At 44.5% G+C, this 25,069-nt stretch overlaps 1 protein-coding gene across 1 annotated transcript in view; it reads right to left on the reverse strand.

Annotated features, from left to right (window-relative positions):
* Window positions 1-305: 305 nt before the first annotated feature.
* The window catches only part of LOC126375793 (mucin-2-like), a 91,217-nt gene continuing 66,453 nt past the window's right edge, over window positions 306-25,069 (reverse strand). The window contains exons 2-9 of the mRNA XM_050022880.1: window positions 21,169-21,221; window positions 15,679-15,962; window positions 14,870-15,029; window positions 13,115-13,285; window positions 12,243-12,421; window positions 10,857-10,992; window positions 1,378-10,771; window positions 306-1,176 (exon numbers count right to left, since the gene is read on the reverse strand). Of these exons, the coding sequence (XP_049878837.1) occupies window positions 944-1,176; window positions 1,378-10,771; window positions 10,857-10,992; window positions 12,243-12,421; window positions 13,115-13,285; window positions 14,870-15,029; window positions 15,679-15,962; window positions 21,169-21,201 (10,590 nt within the window). The 5' untranslated portion in view covers window positions 21,202-21,221 and the 3' untranslated portion in view covers window positions 306-943. The remainder of the gene's footprint in view (window positions 1,177-1,377; window positions 10,772-10,856; window positions 10,993-12,242; window positions 12,422-13,114; window positions 13,286-14,869; window positions 15,030-15,678; window positions 15,963-21,168; window positions 21,222-25,069) is intronic.

Raw genomic sequence — 25,069 nt, forward strand, 5'->3', positions numbered from 1 at the left:
CGGTGGGGTGTTGGTACTACCTAAGTTTATCTTGCGATGATCGTGAGTTTGTGTTACGTGTTAAATTGCTTAGTTTATGCTAAGTTTGTGTTATGTCGCTGCCCGAAAGCTCATAGAAACGGTAGTAGGCAAAGACGCGCAAGTACGTAGTGTGACAAAGCACTGTCACAGGCCTGTTTAAAGGATATAAAAATAAAACAACCAATTTACATTCATAGAATGTTTTACTCAGATTGACTTAAAAAGCAATCTTACTAACATTTAATTCAAGTTTCAAATTATCAGACGATACATTCTGCGTTGTAACTACTGCATACAAATTACATTTTAAATGAATATTTTTTATATATAAAAATATCGAACAACACAGAACGTAACAAGTCATATACAATGAACAAATATTCGATATTCTACATGCAATGGCCACATCAATACACTGGCAAAATATATTTACAATAAAAAATATCACAAACGCCTATAAATCGAGTATTACGTAACTTTAAAACATACAAAAATAGGACAGTTAAGTAAGACAGATTTCAGTGCATATGACATAGAATATATTATAATAGGTACGAATATTTCATATGACTAGGGACATATACATACGCATTATAAAACAATATATCCGAGGATGCACAGAAAATATTATTGAATGTTATATATGGCACTATTTTATAGCATAATAAAATAGGCATCCTGAAGATAAACCTGTAATATAAAGCTAAAAGGGCAGTGATAGTTACAAAATTATAAATTATCCTTAAGCAGCCATTTACAATACATTGTAAATATGTTTCAAAATACATAAACTTTTATAAAACCGAAATGGTAACAATTGATAAAATATCACACAATAAGGTACCATTTTTAAAAGTTTTCACCCTGATAAGGTTCAAATGGCATGGAATGTCAAACTTAGCCTATGTAAATTTTCCGAAATCTAGCAAAGGTTTTTACCTTTGATATTTGCTGTGGTCTCGTTGGTTCTGAGTGACCTATTCTTTTTGTAAAGGTAGAAGGTGACTGAAGCGCATAGGATAACGAAAGCGACCGAAGCGACGCCAATGTAAATGATCGCTGAACCGTTGCTGGCCTGGGCGACTACTTCACTCACTTTGCTCACATCTCTCGCAACTCTTGATCTGGGCTTCGTTCTTGAGAAGTCGAAGTTGTCTGGAAAATAATCAGGACAGTACTTAAGTTAATTTACAGTCAAATAGTTATCATTCTTATTTTGGTATTTTATGTTAAAATCGGTCAATAAGTTACAGCAAGCCGTATTATTCAAGGATCTACTAAAGACTCAATTTGGATTGTATTTTTTTACTCTGTCAAAACATTATCATACAATCGTAGTTTCGTTTGTTAACTTACCAATTTCTGATTGTGATTCATCATAATCTTCATTCTTTGCTAGCCTGCCAGATCTAGGCGACTTTACTTCGTTTTCTGCCGGAAAAGGTGGCAGGTAAGTCGAAGGCGGGTTTGTACTGCTTGGTGCAAACGGTTGAGGGCATTTTGGATCCTTTGAACCCGGATAACAGGAACTAGGTGTAGTTGGTTGTGGGCATCTTGGATCCGTGGACCCTGGGAAGCATCTAGGCTGCTCCTGTGTTGTGGGTTTGGGGCATCTTGGATTCGTGGAGCCTGGATAACATCTAGGCGCTTCGGGTGTTGTAGGTTTGGGGCATCTAGGGTCGTTGCTGCCTGGGTAGCATTTGGGAGGGGCAGGTGTTGAAGGCTGAGGACATCTTGGGTCCGTTGAGCCAGGGTAACATCTGGGTCCTTGAGTTGGTGTAGGCTTAGGGCATCTGGGATCATTATTGCCGGGGAAGCAATTAGGGGGTGCCGACGTAGTGGGTTTGGGACATCTAGGATCTGTTGAACCAGGATAACATCTAGGTTGTTCTGGTGTCGTTGGCTTAGGGCATCTAGGATCAGTCGAGCCTGGATAGCATTTTGGCTGGGTTGTTGATGGTGGCAAGTAAGTGGGCGGATTTACCGTAGTTGGCTGAGGTGCTTGAGGACAGTTCGGGTCAGGGGATCCAGGATAGCAGGATGGAGTAGTAGGTTGTGGACATCTGGGATCTGTAGATCCAGGATAGCATCTAGGTTGAGACGTGGTTGGTTTAGGACACCTGGGGTCATTGCTTCCAGGGAAACATCTAGGAGGAGCCGGTGTTGTAGGCCTGGGACAACGAGGATCGGTAGAGCCAGGGTAACACCTAGGACCAGTTGTCGATGGTGGTAAGTATGTAGGAGGAGTCAATGTCGTTGGGCGGGGTGGTTGCGGGCAGTTAGGGTCAGAGGATCCAGGATAACAGGCGGGCTTCGAGGCTGTTGTTGGCCGTGGACACCTTGGATCAGTAGAACCTGGGTAACACCTAGGCTGGGAAGTAGTTGGTTTTGGACAACGAGGGTCTGTGCTTCCTGGGTAACAGGCGGGCGGTGAAGGAGTCGTGGGTTGAGGACATCTAGGATCGGTTGCACCGGGGTAACATCTAGGTTGTTCCGGTGTTGTTGGTTTTGGACACCTTGGATCAGTGCTGCCAGGGAAACAATTCGGAGGTGCAGATGTGGTAGGCTTGGGGCAACGCGGGTCTGTAGATCCTGGGTAACATTTGGGTGGAGCGGGTGTAGTTGGTTTAGGGCACCTGGGATCATTGCTACCTGGATAGCAACTCGGAGGAGCAGGTGTCGTTGGTTTAGGACAACGCGGGTCTGCGCTTCCTGGGTAGCACTTCGGTGGAGCGGATGTGGTAACCGGTGGAAGATATGTTGGAGGGTTTAATGTGGTTGGACGCGGAGGTTGAGGGCAGTTGGGATCGGGGGAGCCAGGGTAACAAACTGGTTTAGCTGGTGTAGTAGGTTTAGGACATCTAGGGTCATTGGAACCTGGATAACAACGCGGTGGGGCTGGAGGAGTAGGTCGTGGTGTAGTGGGTTGTGGGCACTTAGGATCTGTAGATCCTGGGTAACACCGTGGTTGAGACGGAGTGGTAGGTTGAGGCGTTGTTGGCTTAGGACATCTAGGATCATTTGATCCTGGGTAACATCTTGGTTGTGATGTTGTGGGTTTAGGACATCTGGGATCAGTAGATCCCGGATAGCAACGTGGTGGAGATGGAGTTGGTTGAAGAGTCGTCGGCCTTGGACATCTCGGGTCGTTACTCCCTGGATAGCAGTTTGGACCAGTTGTGGTTGGTTTAGGACATCTGGGGTCATTACTGCCAAGGAAACATCTTGGCGGAGAAGGTGTTGTAAGTCCTGTGGTTGTAGGTGGCAAATAAGTAGGTGGAGTCAATGTCGTCGGACGCGGAGGTTGAGGGCAGTTGGGATCGGGAGAGCCAGGATAGCAGACTGGTTTAGATGGCGTTGTAGGTTTAGGACACCTTGGGTCATTGGAACCTGGGTAACAGCGCGGTGGTGCTGGTGTGGTTGGTTTAGGACATCTTGGGTCCGTAGATCCCGGATAGCAGTTAGGCGGGGCAGGTGTTGTTGGTTTGGGACATCTCGGATCATTCGAGCCCGGGTAGCATTGAGGTGCGCTAGGAGTGGTAGGTTGAGGGGTCGTTGGTTTTGGGCACCTAGGGTCAGTAGAACCAGGGAAGCACCGCGGCGGTGCTGGGGTGGTAGGCTTGGGACACCTTGGATCTGAGCTGCCAGGGAAACACCTTGGTGGGGCAGGTGTTGTTGGTTTGGGACATCTCGGGTCATTCGAGCCTGGGTAGCATTGAGGTGCGCTAGGAGTGGTAGGTTGAGGTGTCGTTGGTTTTGGGCACCTAGGGTCAGTAGAACCAGGGAAGCACCGCGGTGGTGCTGGGGTCGTAGGCTTGGGGCACCTTGGATCTGAGCTTCCAGGGAAACACCTTGGTGAGGCTGGAGTTGTAGGTTTAGGACAGCGAGGATCGTTGCTACCAGGGTAGCATTTTGGAGGAGCAGGTGTTGTTACAGCTGTTGAAGGCGGAAGATAAGTGGGAGGAGTTAATGTAGTTGGTCGTGGTGGTTGGGGACAGTTAGGGTCAGGAGAGCCGGGATAACACACTGGTTTTGAAGGTGTGGGCTGTGGGCATCTGGGATCGCTGGAGCCTGGATAGCACCTAGGCTGAGATGTTGTTGGTTTCGGGCACCTAGGATCGATTGATCCTGGGTAACATTGAGGCTGAGACGGAGTAGTGGGTCTGGGTGTGGTCGGTTTTGGACAGCGGGGATCTGTGTTACCGGGATAACAATTGGGTTGAGAAGGTGTTGTTAGTTTTGGACATCTAGGGTCCGTAGATCCCGGATAGCAGTTAGGCGGCGCAGGTGTTGTTGGTTTGGGGCATCGTGGATCTGTGCTGCCTGGGTAACATCGCGGAGGAGACGGAGTAGTGATACTAGGAGTTGAAGGTGGCAGGTAAGTGGGAGGATTTAAGGTCGTTGGGCGAGGCGGTTGTGGACACTTAGGGTCGGGAGAGCCAGGATAGCATACGGGTTTAGATGGTGTTGTTTGTGGACACCTTGGATCGTTTGATCCTTGGTAACAGCGAGGAGGTGCCGGTGTGGTAGGTCGAGGTGTTGTAGGTTTTGGACAATTGGGGTCATTAGAACCTGGGTAGCATCTAGGTTGCTCTGGAGTGGTTGGCCTTGGGCATCTAGGATCATTGCTGCCGGGGTAGCAACGTGGCGGAGCTGGTGTTGTGGGCTGAGGGGTTGTTGGTCGTGGGCACCTAGGATCGTTGCTACCTGGGTAGCAACGCGGCGGAGCTGGCGGTGTGGGCTGAGGAGTTGTTGGTCTTGGGCATCTAGGATCATTGCTGCCGGGGTAGCAACGCGGCGGAGCTGGTGTTGTGGGCTGAGGGGTTGTTGGTCGTGGGCACCTAGGATCGTTGCTACCTGGGTAGCAACGCGGCAGAGCTGGTGTTGTGGGCTGAGGAGTTGTTGGTCGTGGGCATCTAGGATCACTGCTGCCGGGGTAACAACGTGGGGGGGCCGGAGTAGTGGGCCCAGGAGGTGTCGGTCTTGGACATCTAGGATCGTTACTGCCTGGATAACATCTTGGAGGAGAGGGTGTTGTAACAGCAGTGGATGGTGGGAGATAAGTAGGAGGATTTAACGTCGTTGGTCGTGGTGGTTGAGGACAATTGGGATCAGGAGAGCCTGGGTAGCATACTGGTTTGGGAGGCACAGTAGGTTGTGGACATCTAGGATCATTCGAACCAGGGTAACATCTTGGTTGCGATGTTGTTGGCTTAGGACATCTAGGATCTGTAGATCCTGGATAACAACGTGGTTGTGATGGCGTGGTTGGTTGAGGCGTGGTTGGCCTCGGGCAACGTGGGTCAGTACTTCCTGGGTAGCAGTTCGGTAGAGCGGGTGTAGTAGGTCTGGGACAATATGGAGCATTTGAGCCTGGAAAACATTTGGGTTGCTCTGGCGTCGTTGGTCTGGGGCAACGCGGGTCTGTGCTGCCAGGATAACAATTAGGTTGAGCAGGAGTTGTGGGTTTTGGGCATCGAGGATCAGTGCTTCCTGGATAGCAGTTAGGAGGTGCTGGAGTAGTGGGTTTAGGACACCTTGGATCATTACTGCCTGGGTAACATCTAGGCGCAGCAGAAGTGGTAGAAGGTGGCAAATATGTGGGAGGATTTAATGTAGTGGGGCGAGGTGGCTGCGGACAGTTGGGGTCAGGAGACCCAGGATAGCAAATAGGCTTGGACGGGGTGGTTTGTGGACATCTGGGATCGTTTGAGCCCGGGTAACATCGAGGACCGCTTGGAGTAGTTGGCTGAGGTGTTGTAGGTTTAGGACATCTTGGATCAGTGGAGCCTGGGTAACAGCGAGGTGGAGCCGGGGTTGTGGGCTTTGGACATCTTGGGTCGGTGCTTCCAGGATAACAATTTGGTGAAACAGGAGTTGTTGGTTTCGGGCAACGGGAATCTGTACTTCCGGGATAGCAGTTAGGTGGGGCAGGTGTGGTAGGCCTAGGACAACGTGGGTCGGTGCTACCAGGGTAGCATTTTGGTGGAGCAGGCGTTGTTGGTTTCGGGCAACGAGGATCCGTGCTTCCGGGATAGCAATTAGGTGGAGCAGGTGTGGTAGGCTTGGGACAGCGTGGATCAGTGCTGCCAGGATAGCAGTTTGGCGGAGCAGGGGTTGTTGGCTTTGGGCAACGAGGATCTGTACTTCCGGGATAGCAGTTAGGTGGGGCAGGTGTAGTAGGCTTGGGACAGCGTGGGTCGGTGCTTCCAGGGAAGCATTTTGGTGGAGCAGGCGTTGTTGGTTTCGGGCAACGAGGATCCGTGCTTCCGGCATAGCAATTAGGTGGGGCAGGTGTGGTAGGCTTGGGACAGCGTGGATCGGTGCTGCCAGGATAGCAGTTTGGCGGAGCAGGGGTTGTTGGCTTTGGGCAACGAGGATCTGTACTTCCGGGATAGCAGTTAAGTGGGGCAGGTGTAGTAGGCTTGGGACAGCGAGGGTCGGTGCTACCAGGGTAGCATTTTGGTGGAGCAGGCGTCGTAGGCTTCGGACAACGGGGATCCGTACTGCCTGGATAACATTTGGGCGGCGCAGGAGTCGTTGGTCTGGGACAATTTGGAGCGTTTGACCCTGGGTAACATTTAGTTTGATCACCCGTTGGTGGCAAGTACGTTGGAGGCGTTAATGTCGAAGGGCGAGGTGGTTGCGGACAGTTAGGATCCGGAGATCCGGGATAACAAACTGGTTTTTCCGGTGTAGTAGGACATCTGGGATCATTTGAACCGGGGTAGCAACGAGGACCAGGTGGAGAGGTTGGCCGTGGTGTTGTTAATTTTGGACATCTGGGATCCGTAGAACCTGGATAGCAACGTGGTGAGGCCGGAGTAGTCGGTTGCGGAGTCGTTGGTTTTGGACAACGTGGATCAGTGCTTCCAGGATAGCAGTTTGGTCCAGACGGTGTTGTTGGCTTAGGGCAACGTGGGTCATTAGAACCTGGATAACAATTTGGAGGAGCAGGCGTTGTAGGTCTGGGACAACGGGGGTCATTGCTTCCTGGATAACAGTTGGGTTGGGCGGGGGTAGTCGGTTTAGGACATCTAGGATCAGTGCTTCCAGGATAGCAGTTTGGTCCAGACGGTGTTGTTGGCTTAGGGCAACGTGGGTCATTAGAACCTGGATAACAATTTGGAGGAGTAGGCGTTGTAGGTCTGGGACAACGGGGGTCATTGCTTCCTGGATAACAGTTGGGTTGGGCGGGGGTAGTCGGTTTAGGACATCTAGGATCCGTGCTTCCAGGGTAGCAGTTAGGAGAAGCTGGTGTCGTTGGCTTGGGGCATCTGGGATCGGTTGAGCCTGGGTAACATTGAGGCTGAGATGGAGTAGTAGGTTTTGGACAGCGGGGATCTGTGCTACCGGGGTAGCAATTAGGTTGATAAGGTGTTGTGGGTTTTGGACATCTAGGATCATTACTGCCCGGGAAACATTTGGGCGGGGCAGTTGTTGTCGAAGGTGGCAAATAAGTGGGAGGATTTAATGTAGTGGGGCGAGGAGGCTGTGGGCAATTTGGGTCAGGCGATCCGGGATAGCACACAGGTTTAGGCGATGTGGGCTTCGGGCACCTTGGGTCACTTGAGCCTGGGTAGCATTGGGGAGCACTTGGAGTGGTAGGACGAGGGGTAGTTGGTTTCGGACATCTGGGATCATTAGAACCTGGGTAACAACGTGGTGGAGACGGAGTTGTTGGTTTTGGGCAGCGTGGGTCGGTGCTTCCAGGGAAACAATTTGGAGGAGCAGGCGTCGTAGGCTTCGGGCAACGGGGATCAGTGCTCCCAGGATAGCAGTTTGGTGGAGCAGGTGTGGTAGGTTTCGGGCATCGAGGGTCAGTGCTTCCAGGGTAGCAGTTAGGAGGCGCTGGTGTAGTTGGTTTGGGACACCGAGGATCTGTACTGCCGGGGTAGCAGTTTGGCGGAGCAGGAGTTGTTGGCTTTGGGCAACGGGGATCTATACTTCCAGGATAGCAGTTAGGTGGGGCAGGTGTAGTAGGCTTGGGACAGCGTGGGTCGGTGCTTCCAGGGAAGCATTTTGGTTGGGCAGGCGTTGTAGGCTTCGGGCAACGGGGATCAGTGCTCCCAGGATAGCAGCTTGGTGGAGCGGGTGTGGTAGGTTTCGGGCACCGAGGGTCAGTGCTTCCAGGGAAGCAATTGGGTGGGGCTGGAGTAGTCGGTCGAGGACATCTTGGGTCAGTGGATCCCGGATAACAGTTAGGGGGAGCCAGGGTCGTTGGTTTAGGGCAGCGTGAGTCGGTACTGCCAGGGTAACATCTTGGTGGCGAAGGGGTAGTTACACCCGCAGTTGAAGGTGGTAAATACGTTGGAGGAGTTAAAGTTGTAGGCCTTGGTGGTTGAGGACAGTTGGGGTCAGGAGATCCCGGATAGCAGACTGGTTTCGGTGTAGTTTGTGGACACCTGGGATCATTTGAACCTGGGAAACAACGTGGCAAAGCCGGAGTACTGGGTGGTGTAGGCCTTGGGCATCGCGGATCATTAGTGCCTGGGAAACAACGAGGTGGGGCCGGGGTGGTTGGTTGTGGCGTCGTTGGTTTTGGACAACGTGGATCAGTGCTTCCAGGATAGCAGCTTGGTGGAGCCGGGGTCGTAGGCTTGGGGCAACGTGGGTCATTACTTCCTGGGTAACAGTTCGGTGGAGCTGGTGTAGTAGGTCTGGGACAATTAGGAGCGTTTGAGCCTGGGTAACATTTTGGTTGCTCTGGTGTTGTCGGTCTTGGGCATCTAGGATCATTGCTTCCAGGGAAGCAGTTAGGAGGTGCTGGTGTTGTTGGTTTGGGGCACCTAGGATCGCTACTACCTGGGAAACATCTTGGCGGAGGTTGTGTAGTGGATGGCGGTAAATAAGTTGGTGGATTTTGTGTGGTCGGCCGAGGTGGTTGCGGACAGTTAGGGTCGGGTGAGCCTGGGTAGCAAACTGGTTTAGATGGTGTAGTTTGTGGGCATCTGGGATCACTTGAACCAGGGTAGCATCTAGGTGCTTCTGGAGTTGTTGGCTGAGGAGTCGTTGGTTTAGGACAACGGGGGTCTGTACTGCCAGGGTAGCAGGTGGGACTTGAAGGTGTTGTAGGTTTGGGACAACGTGGGTCAGTGCTTCCGGGATAGCAGTTTGGTGGTGCCTGAGTAGTCGGCTTGGGGCACCTAGGATCCGTGCTTCCTGGATAGCAGTTTGGTGGGGCGGGCGTAGTTGGTTTGGGGCACCTAGGATCCGTGCTTCCTGGGTAGCAGTTTGGTGGGGCCGGAGTAGTCGGCTTAGGGCACCTAGGATCCGTGCTTCCTGGATAGCAGTTTGGTGGGGCTGGAGTGGTCGGTTTGGGGCACCTAGGATCCGTGCTTCCTGGATAGCAATTTGGTGGCGCCGGAGTTGTTGGCTTAGGGCACCTAGGATCCGTGCTTCCTGGATAGCAGTTTGGTGGAGCCGGAGTGGTCGGTTTGGGGCACCTAGGATCCGTGCTTCCTGGGTAGCAGTTTGGTGGTGCCGGAGTAGTCGGCTTAGGGCACCTAGAATCCGTGCTTCCTGGATAGCAGTTTGGTGGGGCGGGCGTAGTTGGTTTGGGGCACCTAGGATCCGTGCTTCCTGGATAGCAGTTTGGTGGGGCCGGAGTTGTTGGCTTAGGGCACCTAGGATCCGTACTTCCTGGATAGCAGTTTGGTGGGGCCGGAGTAGTCGGCTTAGGGCACCTAGGATCCGTGCTTCCTGGATAGCAATTTGGCGGCGCAGGTGTTGTAGGTCTAGGACAACCCGGAGCATTTGACCCGGGGTAGCATTTAGCCTGTTGAGTAGTTGGTGGTAAGTACGTCGGAGGCGTTAACGTTGACGGGCGAGGTGGCTGAGGACAGTTGGGGTCGGGCGACCCTGGATAACAAACTGGTTTTGGTGTTGTTGGTTTCGGGCATCTTGTATCAGTACTGCCAGGGTAACAGTTTGGTTGAGCAGGAGTCGTAGGCCTTGGACATCTTGGGTCTGTGCTACCTGGGAAACAGTTAGGTCCCGAAGGTGTGGTAGGCTTGGGGCATCGTGGGTCTGTGCTGCCTGGATAACAGTTAGGTCCCGATGGAGTCGTAGGCCTTGGGCATCTTGGGTCTGTGCTACCTGGGAAGCAGTTAGGTCCCGAAGGTGTGGTAGCTTTGGGGCATCTTGGGTCTGTGCTGCCTGGGTAACAGTTAGGTTCCGATGGAGTAGTAGGCCTTGGGCATCTGGAGTCCGTACTTCCTGGGTAGCAATTTGGTCCTGATGGGGTAGTAGGCTTCGGACACCGCGGGTCTGTATTGCCTGGGTAACAGTTAGGTCCAGATGGTGACGTAGGCCTTGGGCAACGTGGATCCGTACTTCCAGGATAGCAGTTAGGTTGAGCAGGAGGGGTAGGTTGTGGACACCTAGGATCATTGCTACCTGGGTAGCAGTTAGGTCCTGTCGTTGTCGGAGGTAAATAAGTAGGAGGAGTTTTTGTTGTAGGTTCAGGCTGGCGACATTTTGGATCTGGCGATCCAGGGTAACAGCCTGGTCTGGGCGGCGTTGGTCTAGGACAACGCGGGTCGTTGGAACCTGGATAACAATTTGGTTCAGATGGTGTTGTACCAGAACATCTAGGGTCATTCGAGCCTGGGTAGCACTTGACTTGAGGTGGCGCAGTCGCAGTCTGGCATCTAGGATCTGGAGATCCAGGGTAACATTGCTGAGGTCTAATCGTTGTTGATATTTCTGTGACATCATCGCAGCTTGCGTCGCAATTATTTGTACATAGCTGAAAAAAAGTAAAAGTAATAATAAGCGTGAAATTCTGATTCATGTTAATACGTTACTATCAAGTATATACGAGTAGAACTTACCTCGACATTACAAGTAAGATACACTTGGTCAGTTTCAGGGAATCGAAAAGCGCTGACTTTACTGTAAGCAATCAATGTTGCTCCACTCTTTCCGGTGTTTGTTGATTTCTGCCAAAAGTCGATCAGCTTCTTCTTCCTACAACATTACAAATACTATAATTGGTACTATTTCCAGTACATTCTATGTTTATTTTAAGTTCTCCTATCCGCCAAAAAGGAAAGAGACAGGCATACAATTTATGTTATACACGTCAATTTTAGGAGGAAATTTAAACAACCGTCTCAAATTTTTACATTGGCCAATAACCCGACAGAATTAAGCTGACTTGAATCTTAATATTTGATTCGTCGTATTTTCATTTATGTTTTCATATTAAAATTATCAGCTGTTAATCATTCGTACCTTTAGTTTTGCATGGATAATAAAATGACAGGTTATACTTGAAATAAAATTAGGTGTCTGCAGGAATCAGGACCACTATCTGTCAGTGACGTCAGCCAGATACCGTTGAATATTTTGCCACCAATAAATCGACCAAGAATCTTGACGTATTTTATATTAAAAATTGTTACATAAACAATATTTTTGAGACATTTATTTCACAGGACAAGAGGTGCACGACGTAACCTATTTTAGTAAGAATCAAGACCATAACTCTAGGACATCTTGGTGGCACTACTACACCTCGCACCATCAATAAAATGTATATTATTGACACCAGATGTCCTGTAGGTTGCGCAACCAAACACCAGGTGAGGTAGTGTTTATATAACTGCATACATGGTTGCGACGACTATGGCGTTTTGGTTTCTTAGTGAGATAGGGCTCTTACATGGATGCCGTCAAATCATAGGATATATATTCTAATTGGGATAGTCAGAGGTACATCCATCGCAAGACGGACTAAGTACCCACACCTCACCGAGCTTTCTATTAGACCAACGTGATAGGTGGTGAGCGGTATCGTCGTTTATAATGGTCGAGCCAACTGTGTTTATTCAATGGTGCTAATTCCTGCAGACGCCATCTAAGTTTATTTTAAGTTATACCTGTCATTTTCAGTCAGACGAGTTAGACGAGTCAGACGGGTAATCGACAGGCATAAAATTTATAGAACACACGTCAATTTTAAGCAGAAATATAAAACAATCGTCTAAAACTTTTACATGAGCCAATAACTCGACAGAGTTAAGTAGACAGCACGTCAAACGAATTACATGCCAGCGAGATCCCTATTTTATTCGCCCGGGTTATTCATTCGTTTTAAAATTAACTTGTTGACAATCATCCGTCCCTTTCCTTTTCGGTGAATAAGAAAATGACGGATATAACTTAAAATAAAATAAGAAGGTGTCTGCAGGAATCAGGGCCAATGGTGTACTTACTTAGGACATCCCTCTTTATCAGTGAGTTGAATCTTGTTCGTCTTTGGACTATCGTAACTTTCGGTGTCATAAGCCCAGCAGTCATGAATCTTTAGATTGAACTGGTTCCTAACATCTTTCAAGTATACGAGTATTGTTAAATACTCGCCGATCTTGATTGACTCTTTCAGGGGAGATGTCTGAAAAGTAATTTACGTTATGTTAATCAATATGTCTGTGATATTATTACAGTCTACTTAGCAATAATTAAAAAAAAATGCAGAATTATAAACCATGTAACTGTTTTCTGATTTCTGCAATACATTGAGTTTAGTATAGCAAATGCGCTGTGGTACCTACTTCTACAGAAATGAACATAATGGTAACAAAAATGAGTCAACAAATTTAAATAGTTGAACATTTTGTTTATAGTGTGATCATCACTGATCCATTGATCATGAGATGCCATTGCCACGATGCCGGTGTCAGTTGCCAAACAATTCATATTGGCAGGTAAATCTCTTGACTACGCTTTGGCTACTTAGCGACGATTTGCAACTTGGCTACACTTTAACAACCAAGCCATTTTAATATAAATTATTTGGTGATTCGCTTCTATGCTGTTCTGGGAGCAAATAAAAAACATAGAACACGTTCAGCTGCTTGTCTTCACGGGCATGTCGTAAAAACCGACAGAGGGATTGTGTCCTCTAACATGATATCAACAGTGGCTGCAAGTTGTCTTTGATTACTTGTGGCTCTGCCCACCCCATTAGGGATAACGGGCGTGAGTTTATGTATGTATGTATGTATTTGGTGATGTTGACGGCGACGTGGTCTTGGTGTCTCGAAGAGTTATTGTTGCAAGTCTCGTGGAAATGGAATATTCTTACGTTTGGGAAGACTCCTCTCTGGATGTCCATCCAGCACTCGACACCGCCTGCCGGGCCTTCAACCGCGACCACGTCCAGCATATCAACCATGAACGGCTTTAGCTTCAGCGTGTGAGTCTCCTCCTTACGGACTCCAGTCGACAACTCCAACGATGTGCGGGCGCATGACACCTGAAATGGATAAGTTATTTAGTTTTAGATGGACGATCGAATAGCTCACTAGAGAATAAGTAAGTAAAGAAGTAGCACATTTTAAGAATCTCTTGGTAGGTTTTTCTTGCAGCTTCTTTTCCCTGGCTATACAGGTTGTGAGAAGCTAAAGTAGTTTTAGGCGAATGAGACGTTCGTTATGTAAAAATTGACAATTCAAAGTGTAAATATGTTACCTAATGAATAAAGATAGTTTTGAATTTGAATTTGCAGCGTTGCTTCAAAGTTAGCCCGGCTAACCAGCATTGACTTCGTATACTCGTATATAGGTCCCGGCAAACTTCTTGAGCATCGACCTTGACTGCACACAACCGAATTTTAGATCTCTTTGGTGGTGCGGTACGAAGCGCGGGGGCGGGTAAGTCCCGCATCGACCGGTTATTGGTAGATCAGTCGATACTTCCCCCGCGCACTCTGTCTTCGTCCCTTTGACTCCCGAATACACTTGCGTGCAGTGAAACTGTCACGTTTTTGTTATTGCTCTTTTGTTATTTTTTTGTTATTGCTCATTTGTTTAAGTTTAAGAATTAGTTACTAGCACGAGGTCTATGTCTACAGATCCAAAACCTAGCACTAGCTCTGATATTTCTGGTTTCAACCTCATGGAAGGAATATCATACTTACCTGACGATTAGTTTTTTATTAAATATAATAGTATAATATAAGTTTTAATAAACTATAATAATATAAGTTTAGTTTTATTTACATAATTAAATAATATAATAATTGTTTTTTTTTTTAATGAAGTTAAGAAAATAATCCAAAGTTCATTGTTTTTGCACGGAAGTGTACATGCACGAATTTTCCCCACTACGACACTCGATGCTCAAGAAGTTTGCCAGGAGTTATACACAAATAGACTACCAGTCTCTGTACAAAGCGTCCGCGGCGCATCTTGTCACTGAGCTACGGCGTGTCAAGATCTAATATAGTTATGTCAACCGATATTGTTCTTTAATTTATCAACCATAACATCTTAATTTGAGGGAACGAACTTATACTATTTACATAACTTAATAAATACGTATTTACAACACTGTTGGGACACCTTTTTAGGAAAAATCTTAACGATTATGAGTCTTTTTTTTATAGTACGAGAATGTGAATCTATTTTCTTATGGTATGTCAGTAATATTCTTAATTTGGAAATGTTTTTTTTATTGGAAAACTTATGGTTTGCAACACTAAATCTCGCTTAATTAAACTCACAAAAAGTGAAAAGATCAAAAGCATTACCACACTATGCCTCAACTTGGAAGGAGTTACGACCTCAAATCTGTCCGAATCCAGAATTTATCGATATTTGTGGTATTTGTAGGTGTTGCTTACAAGCAACACATTACAATACATTGTATGTATATGAATAATATCTTAACGATACCTACCTAACAACCCAACCCAAGATCATCGGAAGTGGAAAAACATGGAAGAGGCCTACGTCCAAAATTGGATATCAATTTAGGCTGATACAGCAGATAGATAGACCTACCTAAAAATTATTTACTTTTTACTTACAGTTTTGCTAGTTGCTAAAAAATGTCTTACCTTTCTGGCAAAGTCAAGGGGTCCTTGCACGAAATCGTCAGCTTGGAATACGAGGACGTTGTCAATGGTGCCACAGGCGTTACAGAGAGGCCGTGATCCGCACCCGTTGAGGGGCACTTGGAACGAATACTGGGACTTGCTACCTCCGAGTGAAACATACCTGAAAGATAACCAGTAATAATGAGTTTCTTGTTATTTCTTCTCCTCGGCCTCAGCGACACAATGAGGATCAAAACCAGAAGTTCAAATATAGGCGGCAGCACTGTGTAGTGTCACTAAATATTGAACGTTCTGTCCATACTGCCCAGCTGAAATTCGTGATGAATTACTATAAAATGTGGAGCAACGTGGAATCCCGTCTGAAGGATGAGTTACGACAAAGAAAAGCAGCCATCGAATTTGGCTGGATTGGAAAAAGGCAGTTTTGATTGATAATAAGTTTTTCAAAAGATTTTTTCTTTCTAATTCATTAGAAATAGAAAGAAGATATATTTTTTTTCTTTGATCATAGAATAAGGAACTATACTACGTATAGAACGGCAACTCTCCGCTCATCGCTAGCGGCTGAGCCAGCTTTACCTCACTCCACTTCGTACTTTCTACTACTCTCTTCTTTAATGTTTAATGGTATGGGCGTCAGACTTCACACACACAGATCCTCGTGTACGATAACGTCAATTTCTCGTCAATTTCTGTGTAAAACAAGGTTTTTTTGCATGAAGCGTCCGGGGTGTGCTTTGATTCAGCCAGTCTTTCCAAGGTACTTACCAAGTAGAATTTAAAAGAAAAAACACAGTATCTTCACTTACTTGCATTTCGGATCATTCAGAAACCCTTTACTGTAAATAATCCCATCATACACATCAGGGAAATCTACGGTGACTTGGATGAAGTCTCCTGAGCATTGCACGTTGATGTCTGGAGTGAGAGGCGAGTCTACGGCCCGGGATCCTCTGATGAAGTTAACCCCAGTGTCCTCGGCGCTGGCTTCGTAGAACGGAGAGAGAGCATTGTCTCCCGATAGTTGGAAGTTCAGCTCAGCCGCGGGGAGAGTGTCGAGCGCATCGTCTGAAACAGCTGTAGCGAGCGACAGCTGAAGCGAAGAAAACCGAATTAGTAAAAATTATATATCATTATAACATTGAATATCTCCTATACTCTCCTATAAAGGAGTTCGCTTTTAGCGTTAAAACCGCCTTTGCCCACTTTTAGTTTTTAGATTTTTCTTTGTACCTTTATTTGTGTGTGCAATGTAATGTTTATTAGGTAATTCATTATTTATTCATTCAACAAAGGTTATCAGGAAAAAAATGCACCTAGTTATAAGACTGACTATTATACTCTTTCAATTTCTCTTTTGTATTGTTCTCCTACGTGTGTTCCATAAATTTTATGCCTGTCGATTACCCGTCCCCTTCATTTTAGGCGGATAAGAAAATGATAGGTATAACTGAAAATAAAATTAGCTGCCGGGTCTGCATGACAAATTATATCGAGCGCTTGGACCAATAAACGATACGAATGCTATCAACGTAGATGGAAGTCGCCTATTGGTCGAAGCGCTCAATATAAATCGCGCAGCGCGTGGCGCGCGGCGCGGTTGTCATGCAGACCCGACTGGTGTCTATAGGAGTTAGTAGTATTGTATAACAAGCAAGGTCATTTTAAAATGACATCTAAGCATATTATTTCTCATTCCCACACGATAATAAGAGTTGTACACTGATCTATCTTGACGTCGAATAGGTAAGTAAGTACCTAATTAATTTTGCGTTCGACAATTAGCAAGCTGCAATTATAAATATAAAGTATTTAAAAACCTCTTATCACTAAGTCGACCAGGCAATAAGCTTATCGGTACATCTATAACATTATTGTTCTATAACACAATAAGTTATTTTTTTCTCTCACGTCATATTCGCCCATTGAAGAACATTGTGAAAAATGTATACACGCTCCATTTTGTTCTGCGATTCAAACCGTTTGTTTTATTCAGGTATAAAATAGTGTTATTGATCCGTGATAGGCCAGGGGTTTAAAAAGACCACATCGAAGCAATTCAGCTAAGAAAGCAAAATTGCAATTTAACATTTGCGCATATTAAAGTAAGTGCGCAATGCAAACAAATGTAAAATAGAAATATTGCTTTCTTAGCTGAATTGCTCCGATGTGGCCATTTTAAGCCCCCAGCTATTTATTGACGTTTGCAATTCATCTTAAAGTTGGCCATTTTACGACTTTCCATAGAGAACTGTCAAAATGGCAATATGAATTGAAATATGAAAATCTATAAGTGGCCATTTTACGATTTGCAATTCAATTCATAATAGGAACATAATAATATTATGATTTATCAAAAGTGGCCTTTTTAACCCCCCAGTTCGGTGAATGCGTGGCTTACATTGCAGTGACACGGGTTTGACTCCTGGCTTGGGGTCTAAATCACTTTGCATGATCCAATCAATTGATGCTTGGATCATGGTTAATTGACGCCATATAGTTTCCAGCAGTTGTGCCCGGTTAATGGCAATAAAGCCCCTATTACACGAGACTTAATCATAGGTGATGAAGAGTGGGTGTACTATACTCAAGGAGTGTGTTAATATACTTACTTTACACCTCTGTCTTCCCCTTTGGGGATACAAGCGTGATGCTTTTTATATTAATCTTTATTTAATATGAAAATGAATTGCTGTTGGTTTCGCTAGAACCCAAGAACGAGTGAACCGATTTGGTTAATTTTAAGAAGGTTAAATTATGGTTTAAAATTAGGTGCGTATTACTGCACTGACAAGTAGAAGCTTGCCTCTCACTTTGAGGTCGCAAGTTCGAATCCAGCACAGGCCTAAACCAATGATTGTCGAATTTGTTTTCGAATTCATGTTTGGATCATAAATTATTAGATTATCACGTGCAGCGGTGAAGGAAAAGATCGTGAGGAAACCCATATTCCCGAGAAATGCATATTCGGAGGTATGTGACCTAACCTGTATTGGGCTGGTTTTCCTTTCGCGGGTTTGAAGGTCAGACAGGCAGTTGCTTCTGTAAAAAACCGGACCTGTCAAATTTTCAGGTTAGGAAGGCGGATCCTGTGAAAATGGGATAATGCTAGGGAGATGACTAACTATACTGATAAGTAGCTATGGATACTTAGTTAAATATTTTTGAAAGGTAATTACGATAACTTTATATAACACATTACTATATTAATTATCAACATGTGCGAGATGTGTGAGTATAAGATAAAATATACCTAATACTTATTATATCTTATACTGGCATATCTGGGAAGTTTAGTACGTTGACCTTATTATCTTCGATCGATCTCTCTGCTCTTTTGCTCTTTGTGCAAGCCTGTCTTTTCTTAACTCGACTTTTACACCCTTTCGCAAGGTTGCGAGCAGTGATGAGCCGTTCCCGTGAATATTCCCACTTTGGGGACGTTCCCGGAAGTATTTTTTTTTTAATTTTGGCATGACGTATTGTAGATTTGCCGCAGATGGCAATAACTACTTACTTGGCCGAAAAAATGGGGAGCGCTGAAGGCTTTCACCCGGTACAAAATTTAAGACAGCAGGCCTGAGGCGTCGGCGTCGTTACCGACAGTAAAAAGGCGCAAAACTTATCCAAAAAGAGCTTTAATACCTAGTCTTTAGGCAGATACGACCAGAGTACAAGTAAGAACAATTTGAAAAAGAAATGCAGCCAGTGTCGTTACTAAAGAGTTTTTACAAAGGGTTCACATCACATCACTGGTTGCGAGGTATCTTCTAAGACAACCTATACATTATTTACGTTCCATTTCTAGACATTATACATAGATTTCACTAACAGCCTCCGTGGTCTAGTGGTTAGAGCGTTAGGCTCACGATCTGGAGGTCCGGGTTCGATTCCCGATGGGGACATTGTCGAAATCACTTTGTGAGACTGTCCTTTGTTTGGTAAGGACTTTTCAGGCTTGAATCACCTGATTGTCCGAAAAAGTAAGATGATTCTGTGCTTCGGAGGGCACGTTAAGCCGTTGGTCCCGGCTATTAGCCGTAACAAACACTTCCACCAACCCGCAGTGGAGCAGCGTGGTGGAGTACGCTCCATACCCCCTCCGGTTGATTTAGGGGAGGCCTGTGCCCAGCAGTGGGACGTATATAGGCAGTTTATGTATACATAGATTTAGGGTGCCTTCAAGTGAGTCTGCACCGTAACAGTCGCAGCATCGAACAGACAGCATAATAAAAATAAAATCTGTGCAAAGTGTATCGCGCGGATTCGCGCGGCAGCAATTTTCCTGTACCCGAAGGTTGTCTGGAAGAAATTGCTGCATGAGCAATAAGGCCGACTGTTGTGCTTTTCTGTATATGTTGTCCTTATCTCTGTATTTTGTGTCCATTGTGCTCAATAAAGTATTTTATCTAACATTATTTCATATTTTATTGTTTTTTTTTTTATTATTTTTTTATCTATCTATCTATCAACGCGTCCAACTGGGCACTCCTATTTGTCCGGCCAAGTAGTTAATGCCATCTTCGGCAAACCTACAATAAGTCACGTCAAATAAAAGTCACGTCAAAAAAACATCCGCCTATTATTATACAAAATTAAATCTATTACCTACTTGGAACCACTTTTTGAAGTCTGACAAAGAAAGACATTCAATAAATTCATAATATTTATTTTTGCCCACGCGGCGCACCTATTATCTTTTTGTATTTACCAATCGTATAGCAAAATTAGGTAACAAACAACTGATATATTGCCAATAAAAACCCTGATTTTGGTATAAAATGACAATATCTTTGGCCTTCATTTTGTAGATAATTGGGTAATTTTTAGTGGTTAGGTGTGAGTTTCAAAATTATTTATTTATGTTAGAGTTGGTTTTGTGACCTCTGACATCGGGTCAGGTGTGAATGTGTATTGTTACGTCACTTGTTTGTATGAAACAAATAAAATTGTTAAAATACGACTACCGACTTCGAAAATGAAGTAGGTTATGTATTGTCAATTTTATTATAGAGTAAAGGCTGTTTTATACGTCACTACAGTTAGATAGAAAATAATCGAACTTTAGGCAGCATGGTCTTGTGATCTTAGCCTGACCCTCAAATGGGTAAAGGAAAAAAAAGAACGGTCGATCTAATATTGAGATAATTCCGTGCCGTAATTCCGTATTCTAGTAAGATGATTCCGTGCTTCGGAGGGCACGTTAAGCCGTTGGTCCCGGCTATTAGCCGTAAAAACACCTCCACCAACCCGCATTGGAGCAGCGTGGTGGAGTATGCTCCATACCCCCTCCGGTTGATTGAGGGGAGGCCTGTGCCCAGCAGTGGGACGTATATAGGCTGTTTACGTTACGACGTAATATTGACTGATACACCACTATGCTAATGAGCGTCACAACATTAGCTTACGTACTTTGACAGATCTCATTCTTCCTCGCATTAAGACGATTTTAAAATGTTTTCTTATTGAAATATAATCAATAATTATACTGAACTGGTCGTTCTCATAAAATAAAACTTCACTTTGGTCGTATTCATAATATAGTTGTGTTTGGAAAATAATAATTATTATAACTGGTTCTTAATCACGAGTTATAAGTAAATAAAATTATAAAAATGCAATAAATATTTCTTTTTAGATGAATTGCTTCGATGTGGCCTTTTTAATATTGATCTTTTAACATAAGCTGAACTGCATCGACTCACTAAGTAGTTTGCTTATTAGATTAACACCTACAAGTGAGAGTGGATGTACGGTCACGATTACTAATATGTATACACTTTGAAACCATCCCCCCCCCCCCTTTGATCCGCCCATGGGATAGGCAGAGGTTTGTAGTTATACAGTCATTGTAGGGAGCGCTGGTAATTTTAATAAAACCCCACACAAACAATTGAATGAACTGTATTACTTAGGATATTAATTAAATTACACGATCCAAACATTGAGACGCGTTGGCTTGCTCGCGCTAGAGATGTGACTGAATTAGGTATGTCCCATACAGTCATGAGCAATATCATGTACGCACTTGGGGTCATGCCCCTGGGCATATGGGCGATAGGTTGGGTCATGGCTGGTGACTGCAATTTTATCTAATTCTCTATCGAGATAGATTGTCTGCAACCTGCTAACCCCCCTATATAAAAACTGGATCCGCTCCTGGCCTACCACCCCTACGGGGATGCAGGCGTGAAGCTATGTTTACAGGTTTATTCTACATGGAAAGAAGTAAGCTGCAGCGTTCTGTATGCCGCCTATCCACCCCGGATGGAATATAAGAATGAAGAAGAAATATTTACCTGCACGAGTGCAATCAGTGCCGCTATGCGCATGACAGCCGCTTCATGGGGCCCTGAAACAAAAAAAAATATTTTTAATGTAAGTAACAAGGTATTGTTGGATGAACCGAAATCGATCCACAGTAGTCATTACAACGTAATATAACATACACAGGCTTTATACGTTCCTATGCTGGGCACAGACCACCCCTCAATCAACCGGAGGGGGTATGGAGCATACTCCACCACGCTGCTCTACTGCTGGTGTTTTTTACGGCTTATAGTCGGGACCAACGGCTACTTACTGATGTAAGTACGTAGTCGCTACATGAGTCATGTCAGGGGCCTATGGCGGCTCAATAATAACCCTGACACCAGGGTTGATGAGGCTGGTGATCCACCTCACAACCCACACGATAGAAGAAGACCGTAAAATACATCGTATCGCCTAGAGTCTAGAGATACTCGTAACAAAGTAAATATAAAAAAAAAAATTAAAAAAAATAAAAGAGTAAAATATTGTATTAACAAATCAAAAGCTATGCCGTAATACAATTTTGATATCCGCATAATTTCAAAGTCATTGATGTTTCAATTGCATACAATTACATCATCATCTCCCTAGCATTATCCCGTTTTCCATAGGGTCCGCTTACCTAACCTGAAGATTTGACAGGTCCGGCTTTTTACAGAAGCGACTGCCTGTCTGACCTTCCAGCCCGCGAAGGGAAAACCAGCCCAATACAAGTTAGATCACATACCTCCGAAAATGCATTTCTCGGGAATGTGGTTTTTGTGTTTTCCTTCAGCGTTGAGCACGTGATAATAATTTATGATCCAAACATGTAGGTATTCGAAAACAAATTTGACAATCATTGCATACAATTTACATCAATAACAATACATTTGGTCAAAGTTCATCTGATTCGAGATAGACACATCGTGAAATGCAATCTTTTGTTGCATGTTTACATAACTATTTGTTCATCGGTCGCAAAGAATGTCGGATGATAAAATCTGTATTTGGACTGGTAGAACAATAGGTGTCAAGTGGATGATAGCCTTTACCAATATTGCAATGGATGTGGTGACGAAAACACTGCGAGACCCCCTTTTTCCGCATGGCATTAACTACTTGGCCGGACAAATGGGGAGCGCTGAGGGCTCTCACCCGGTACAAAATTTAAGACAACAGGGTGCCCAGTTGGGCGCGAACCACGGCTCAGGGCGTCGTCTGAGAAACATTAAATTGTAATAAAAAAAATATGTCTGCTATGAGTATACCAATGCTTTTCTACTTTTAAGACAAATCACGTTGAAGCCCGCTTAAAATTCATACTTCGAAACGGTTACGAAAGAAAATCTTAAAATGAGGTGACGAAACTTTATATTGAATGAATATGTGGGCACAATTTTCTTTGCACTTAGCAAATGCAGTGTTACCACATTTCTGCATACACTAATGCTATTCGTCACTTAACGCCTAGATGACCTAAATGTCAAACGTCCTTTGAAAATGTCAAATTATCACAGAAAGTCCGTAAATGTATATTATTTGATGTACAGTTTAAATGCAAATCATCATCATCACCTCCCCTAGTATTATGCCGTTTGTCACAGGGTCCGCTTACCTAACCTGGAGATTTGACAGGTCCGGTTTTTTAAAGAAGCGACTGCCTGTCTGACCTACCAACCTAAGAGAAAACCTCCGAATGTGTTTTCTATTTTTTTTTCTCATGTGTTTTATGTTTGTGTCAGCAATATGGATGTAAAATTGTCCGAAATAAAGTTTTTTTTTATTTATTTTTTATTACAAATTTAGATAGCGATGCGGCTCACCACCTATCGCATTGGTCTAACAGAAAGCTCGGTGAGGGGTGGTTAGTTCATCTTGCGATGGATGTATCTCTGACTACCCCAATTGCGATATAGCCGTGAGCTTATGTTATGCATATGTTAAGTAAAAAAAAAATTATGTTCCGTTAATAGTTAGTAAATGGCAGATCACGAAGAAGACGTTAATTGTGACTGTTGCATCGTATTCGTGAGGTCAGCCCGAGTGATCCCTGCGCAGGAGTTCCGCGTCGTATTGCGAAATACTTTCAATTAAAGGTCTTCTATGCTGGACTTGGAGCGAATAAAAAACATAACGCGTTCAGCTGCTTATCATGGTTGTTTAATAACTTACTGAAATGGCTTGTGAATCAGTGTTACTACGTATATAATTTGAATGAATATTTTAAATACAAAAATATTGCAATTTTGTTTTACGTATAATTAATAATAGCAATATTTGCTCTTTTAAATGTAACATTTTTTCTTTTTTTTTCATATTTGTACGCTTGCATGCAGGTCAAACGCATATTTTTGTATTTTTATGTGTTCACGCAAATAAATTTAACGTAAGTAACTAACATTAAAAATAAAAGCAGTGTAAGTCCTAATGCCTGAGACACAGTTTTAGTTAAAACCGCAGTCCATATATTGAAAAATCATTCAATCTGTTATGGGAAAATTAATGTGTCCACTTGAAAACATTTTAGTGACCTAGAGTGGGATAAGGGCAGAAGGATGATGACCTTGAAGTCATTATAGTTTTGTTTTTTTTTTGTCGGGACTTATTCCAATTGCTCACAATTGATCACGACTATATCCCAATTGGGGTAGTCAGAGGTACATCCATCGCAAGATGAACTAAGTACCCACGCCTCACCAAGCTTATGACTTATTGGTAGACTTTTCGCACATGGCATTAACTACGTGGCCGGACAAATGGGGAGCGCTGAGGGAGTACTTTAAGCCTCACGCCTCTTGACTCTCAGTCGTCTTCTTCTATCGTGTGGATTGTGAGGTGAATTACCAACCCCATCAACCCTGGCGTCAGGGTCATTATTGAGCTGCCATAGGCCCCTGACATGACTCATGTAACGACTACGTACTTACATCAGTAAGTAATAACCGGGATCAACGACATAACGTGCCTTCCGAAGCACGGATCTTTTTTTTTGGACAATCAGGTGATCAGCCTGTAATGTCCTAACCAAACTAGGGGTCACAAAGTGGTTTTTGTGATTTGTCCCCACCGGGATTCGAACCCGGGACCTCCGGATCGTGAGCACAATGCTCAACCACTGGACCACGGAGGCCGACTATAAGTCCCGGAACGTGTTAAGTATTTTAAAGCACTGACCGTCTTTAAATTTTTTATCAATAATTATTTCTACACAAAAGCCCACTTTAGAACTCCCACGCACCTTTATGGCGTCAAACAGTCTGCTTGAAAGCCACAAGAGGTCGAATGTCACAATGCTTTACGTAACCTGTCCCTTTTATCACTGATTTTATAATACATTACATTATAATGGAGAAAATGTTGCGAAAACTATTAATAGCAATATTGCTTTTTTAGATGAAATGCTTTGATGTGGCTTTTTTAACGCTCCTGTAGTCGCTCTGTTTTGTAAGCAATACGTACTTAAAAGTTTTGCTATAAGTATTTTTTTTTTTTTCAGAGAAAAGAAAATGCACGTAAGCATACTACACACTTATATAACTTACTGGTCTAAGCCATAGCAAGACAAACAGACAAGCGCCAACCCTTTCACCATTTTGTTTCTAAGATGAAACGTATCAACCCATCGCTAGTAATAATATGTCCATCATGATGTCAACTGATGGTTGCAGGTTGTTATATTGATGACTTCTGACTCCGCCCACCCCTTTAAATAATACGGGCGTGACTTTATGTAATATGACGTCGAAGAGAACACCTTGCTGATAGAGCAGAATAAAAAATCGCTGACGTAATTTTATTTGTCATATAGTACAATAAAGTATGTTATATTTGTACAAAATTTTCCTGTACCCAAAGTTTGCCTGGAAGAAATTGCTGCATGAGCAATAGGCCACCTGTTGTGCTCTT

This window comes from Pectinophora gossypiella, chromosome 19 (assembly GCF_024362695.1).
Source record: "Pectinophora gossypiella chromosome 19, ilPecGoss1.1, whole genome shotgun sequence".
In the NCBI taxonomy this organism is placed as follows: Eukaryota; Metazoa; Arthropoda; class Insecta; order Lepidoptera; family Gelechiidae; genus Pectinophora; species Pectinophora gossypiella.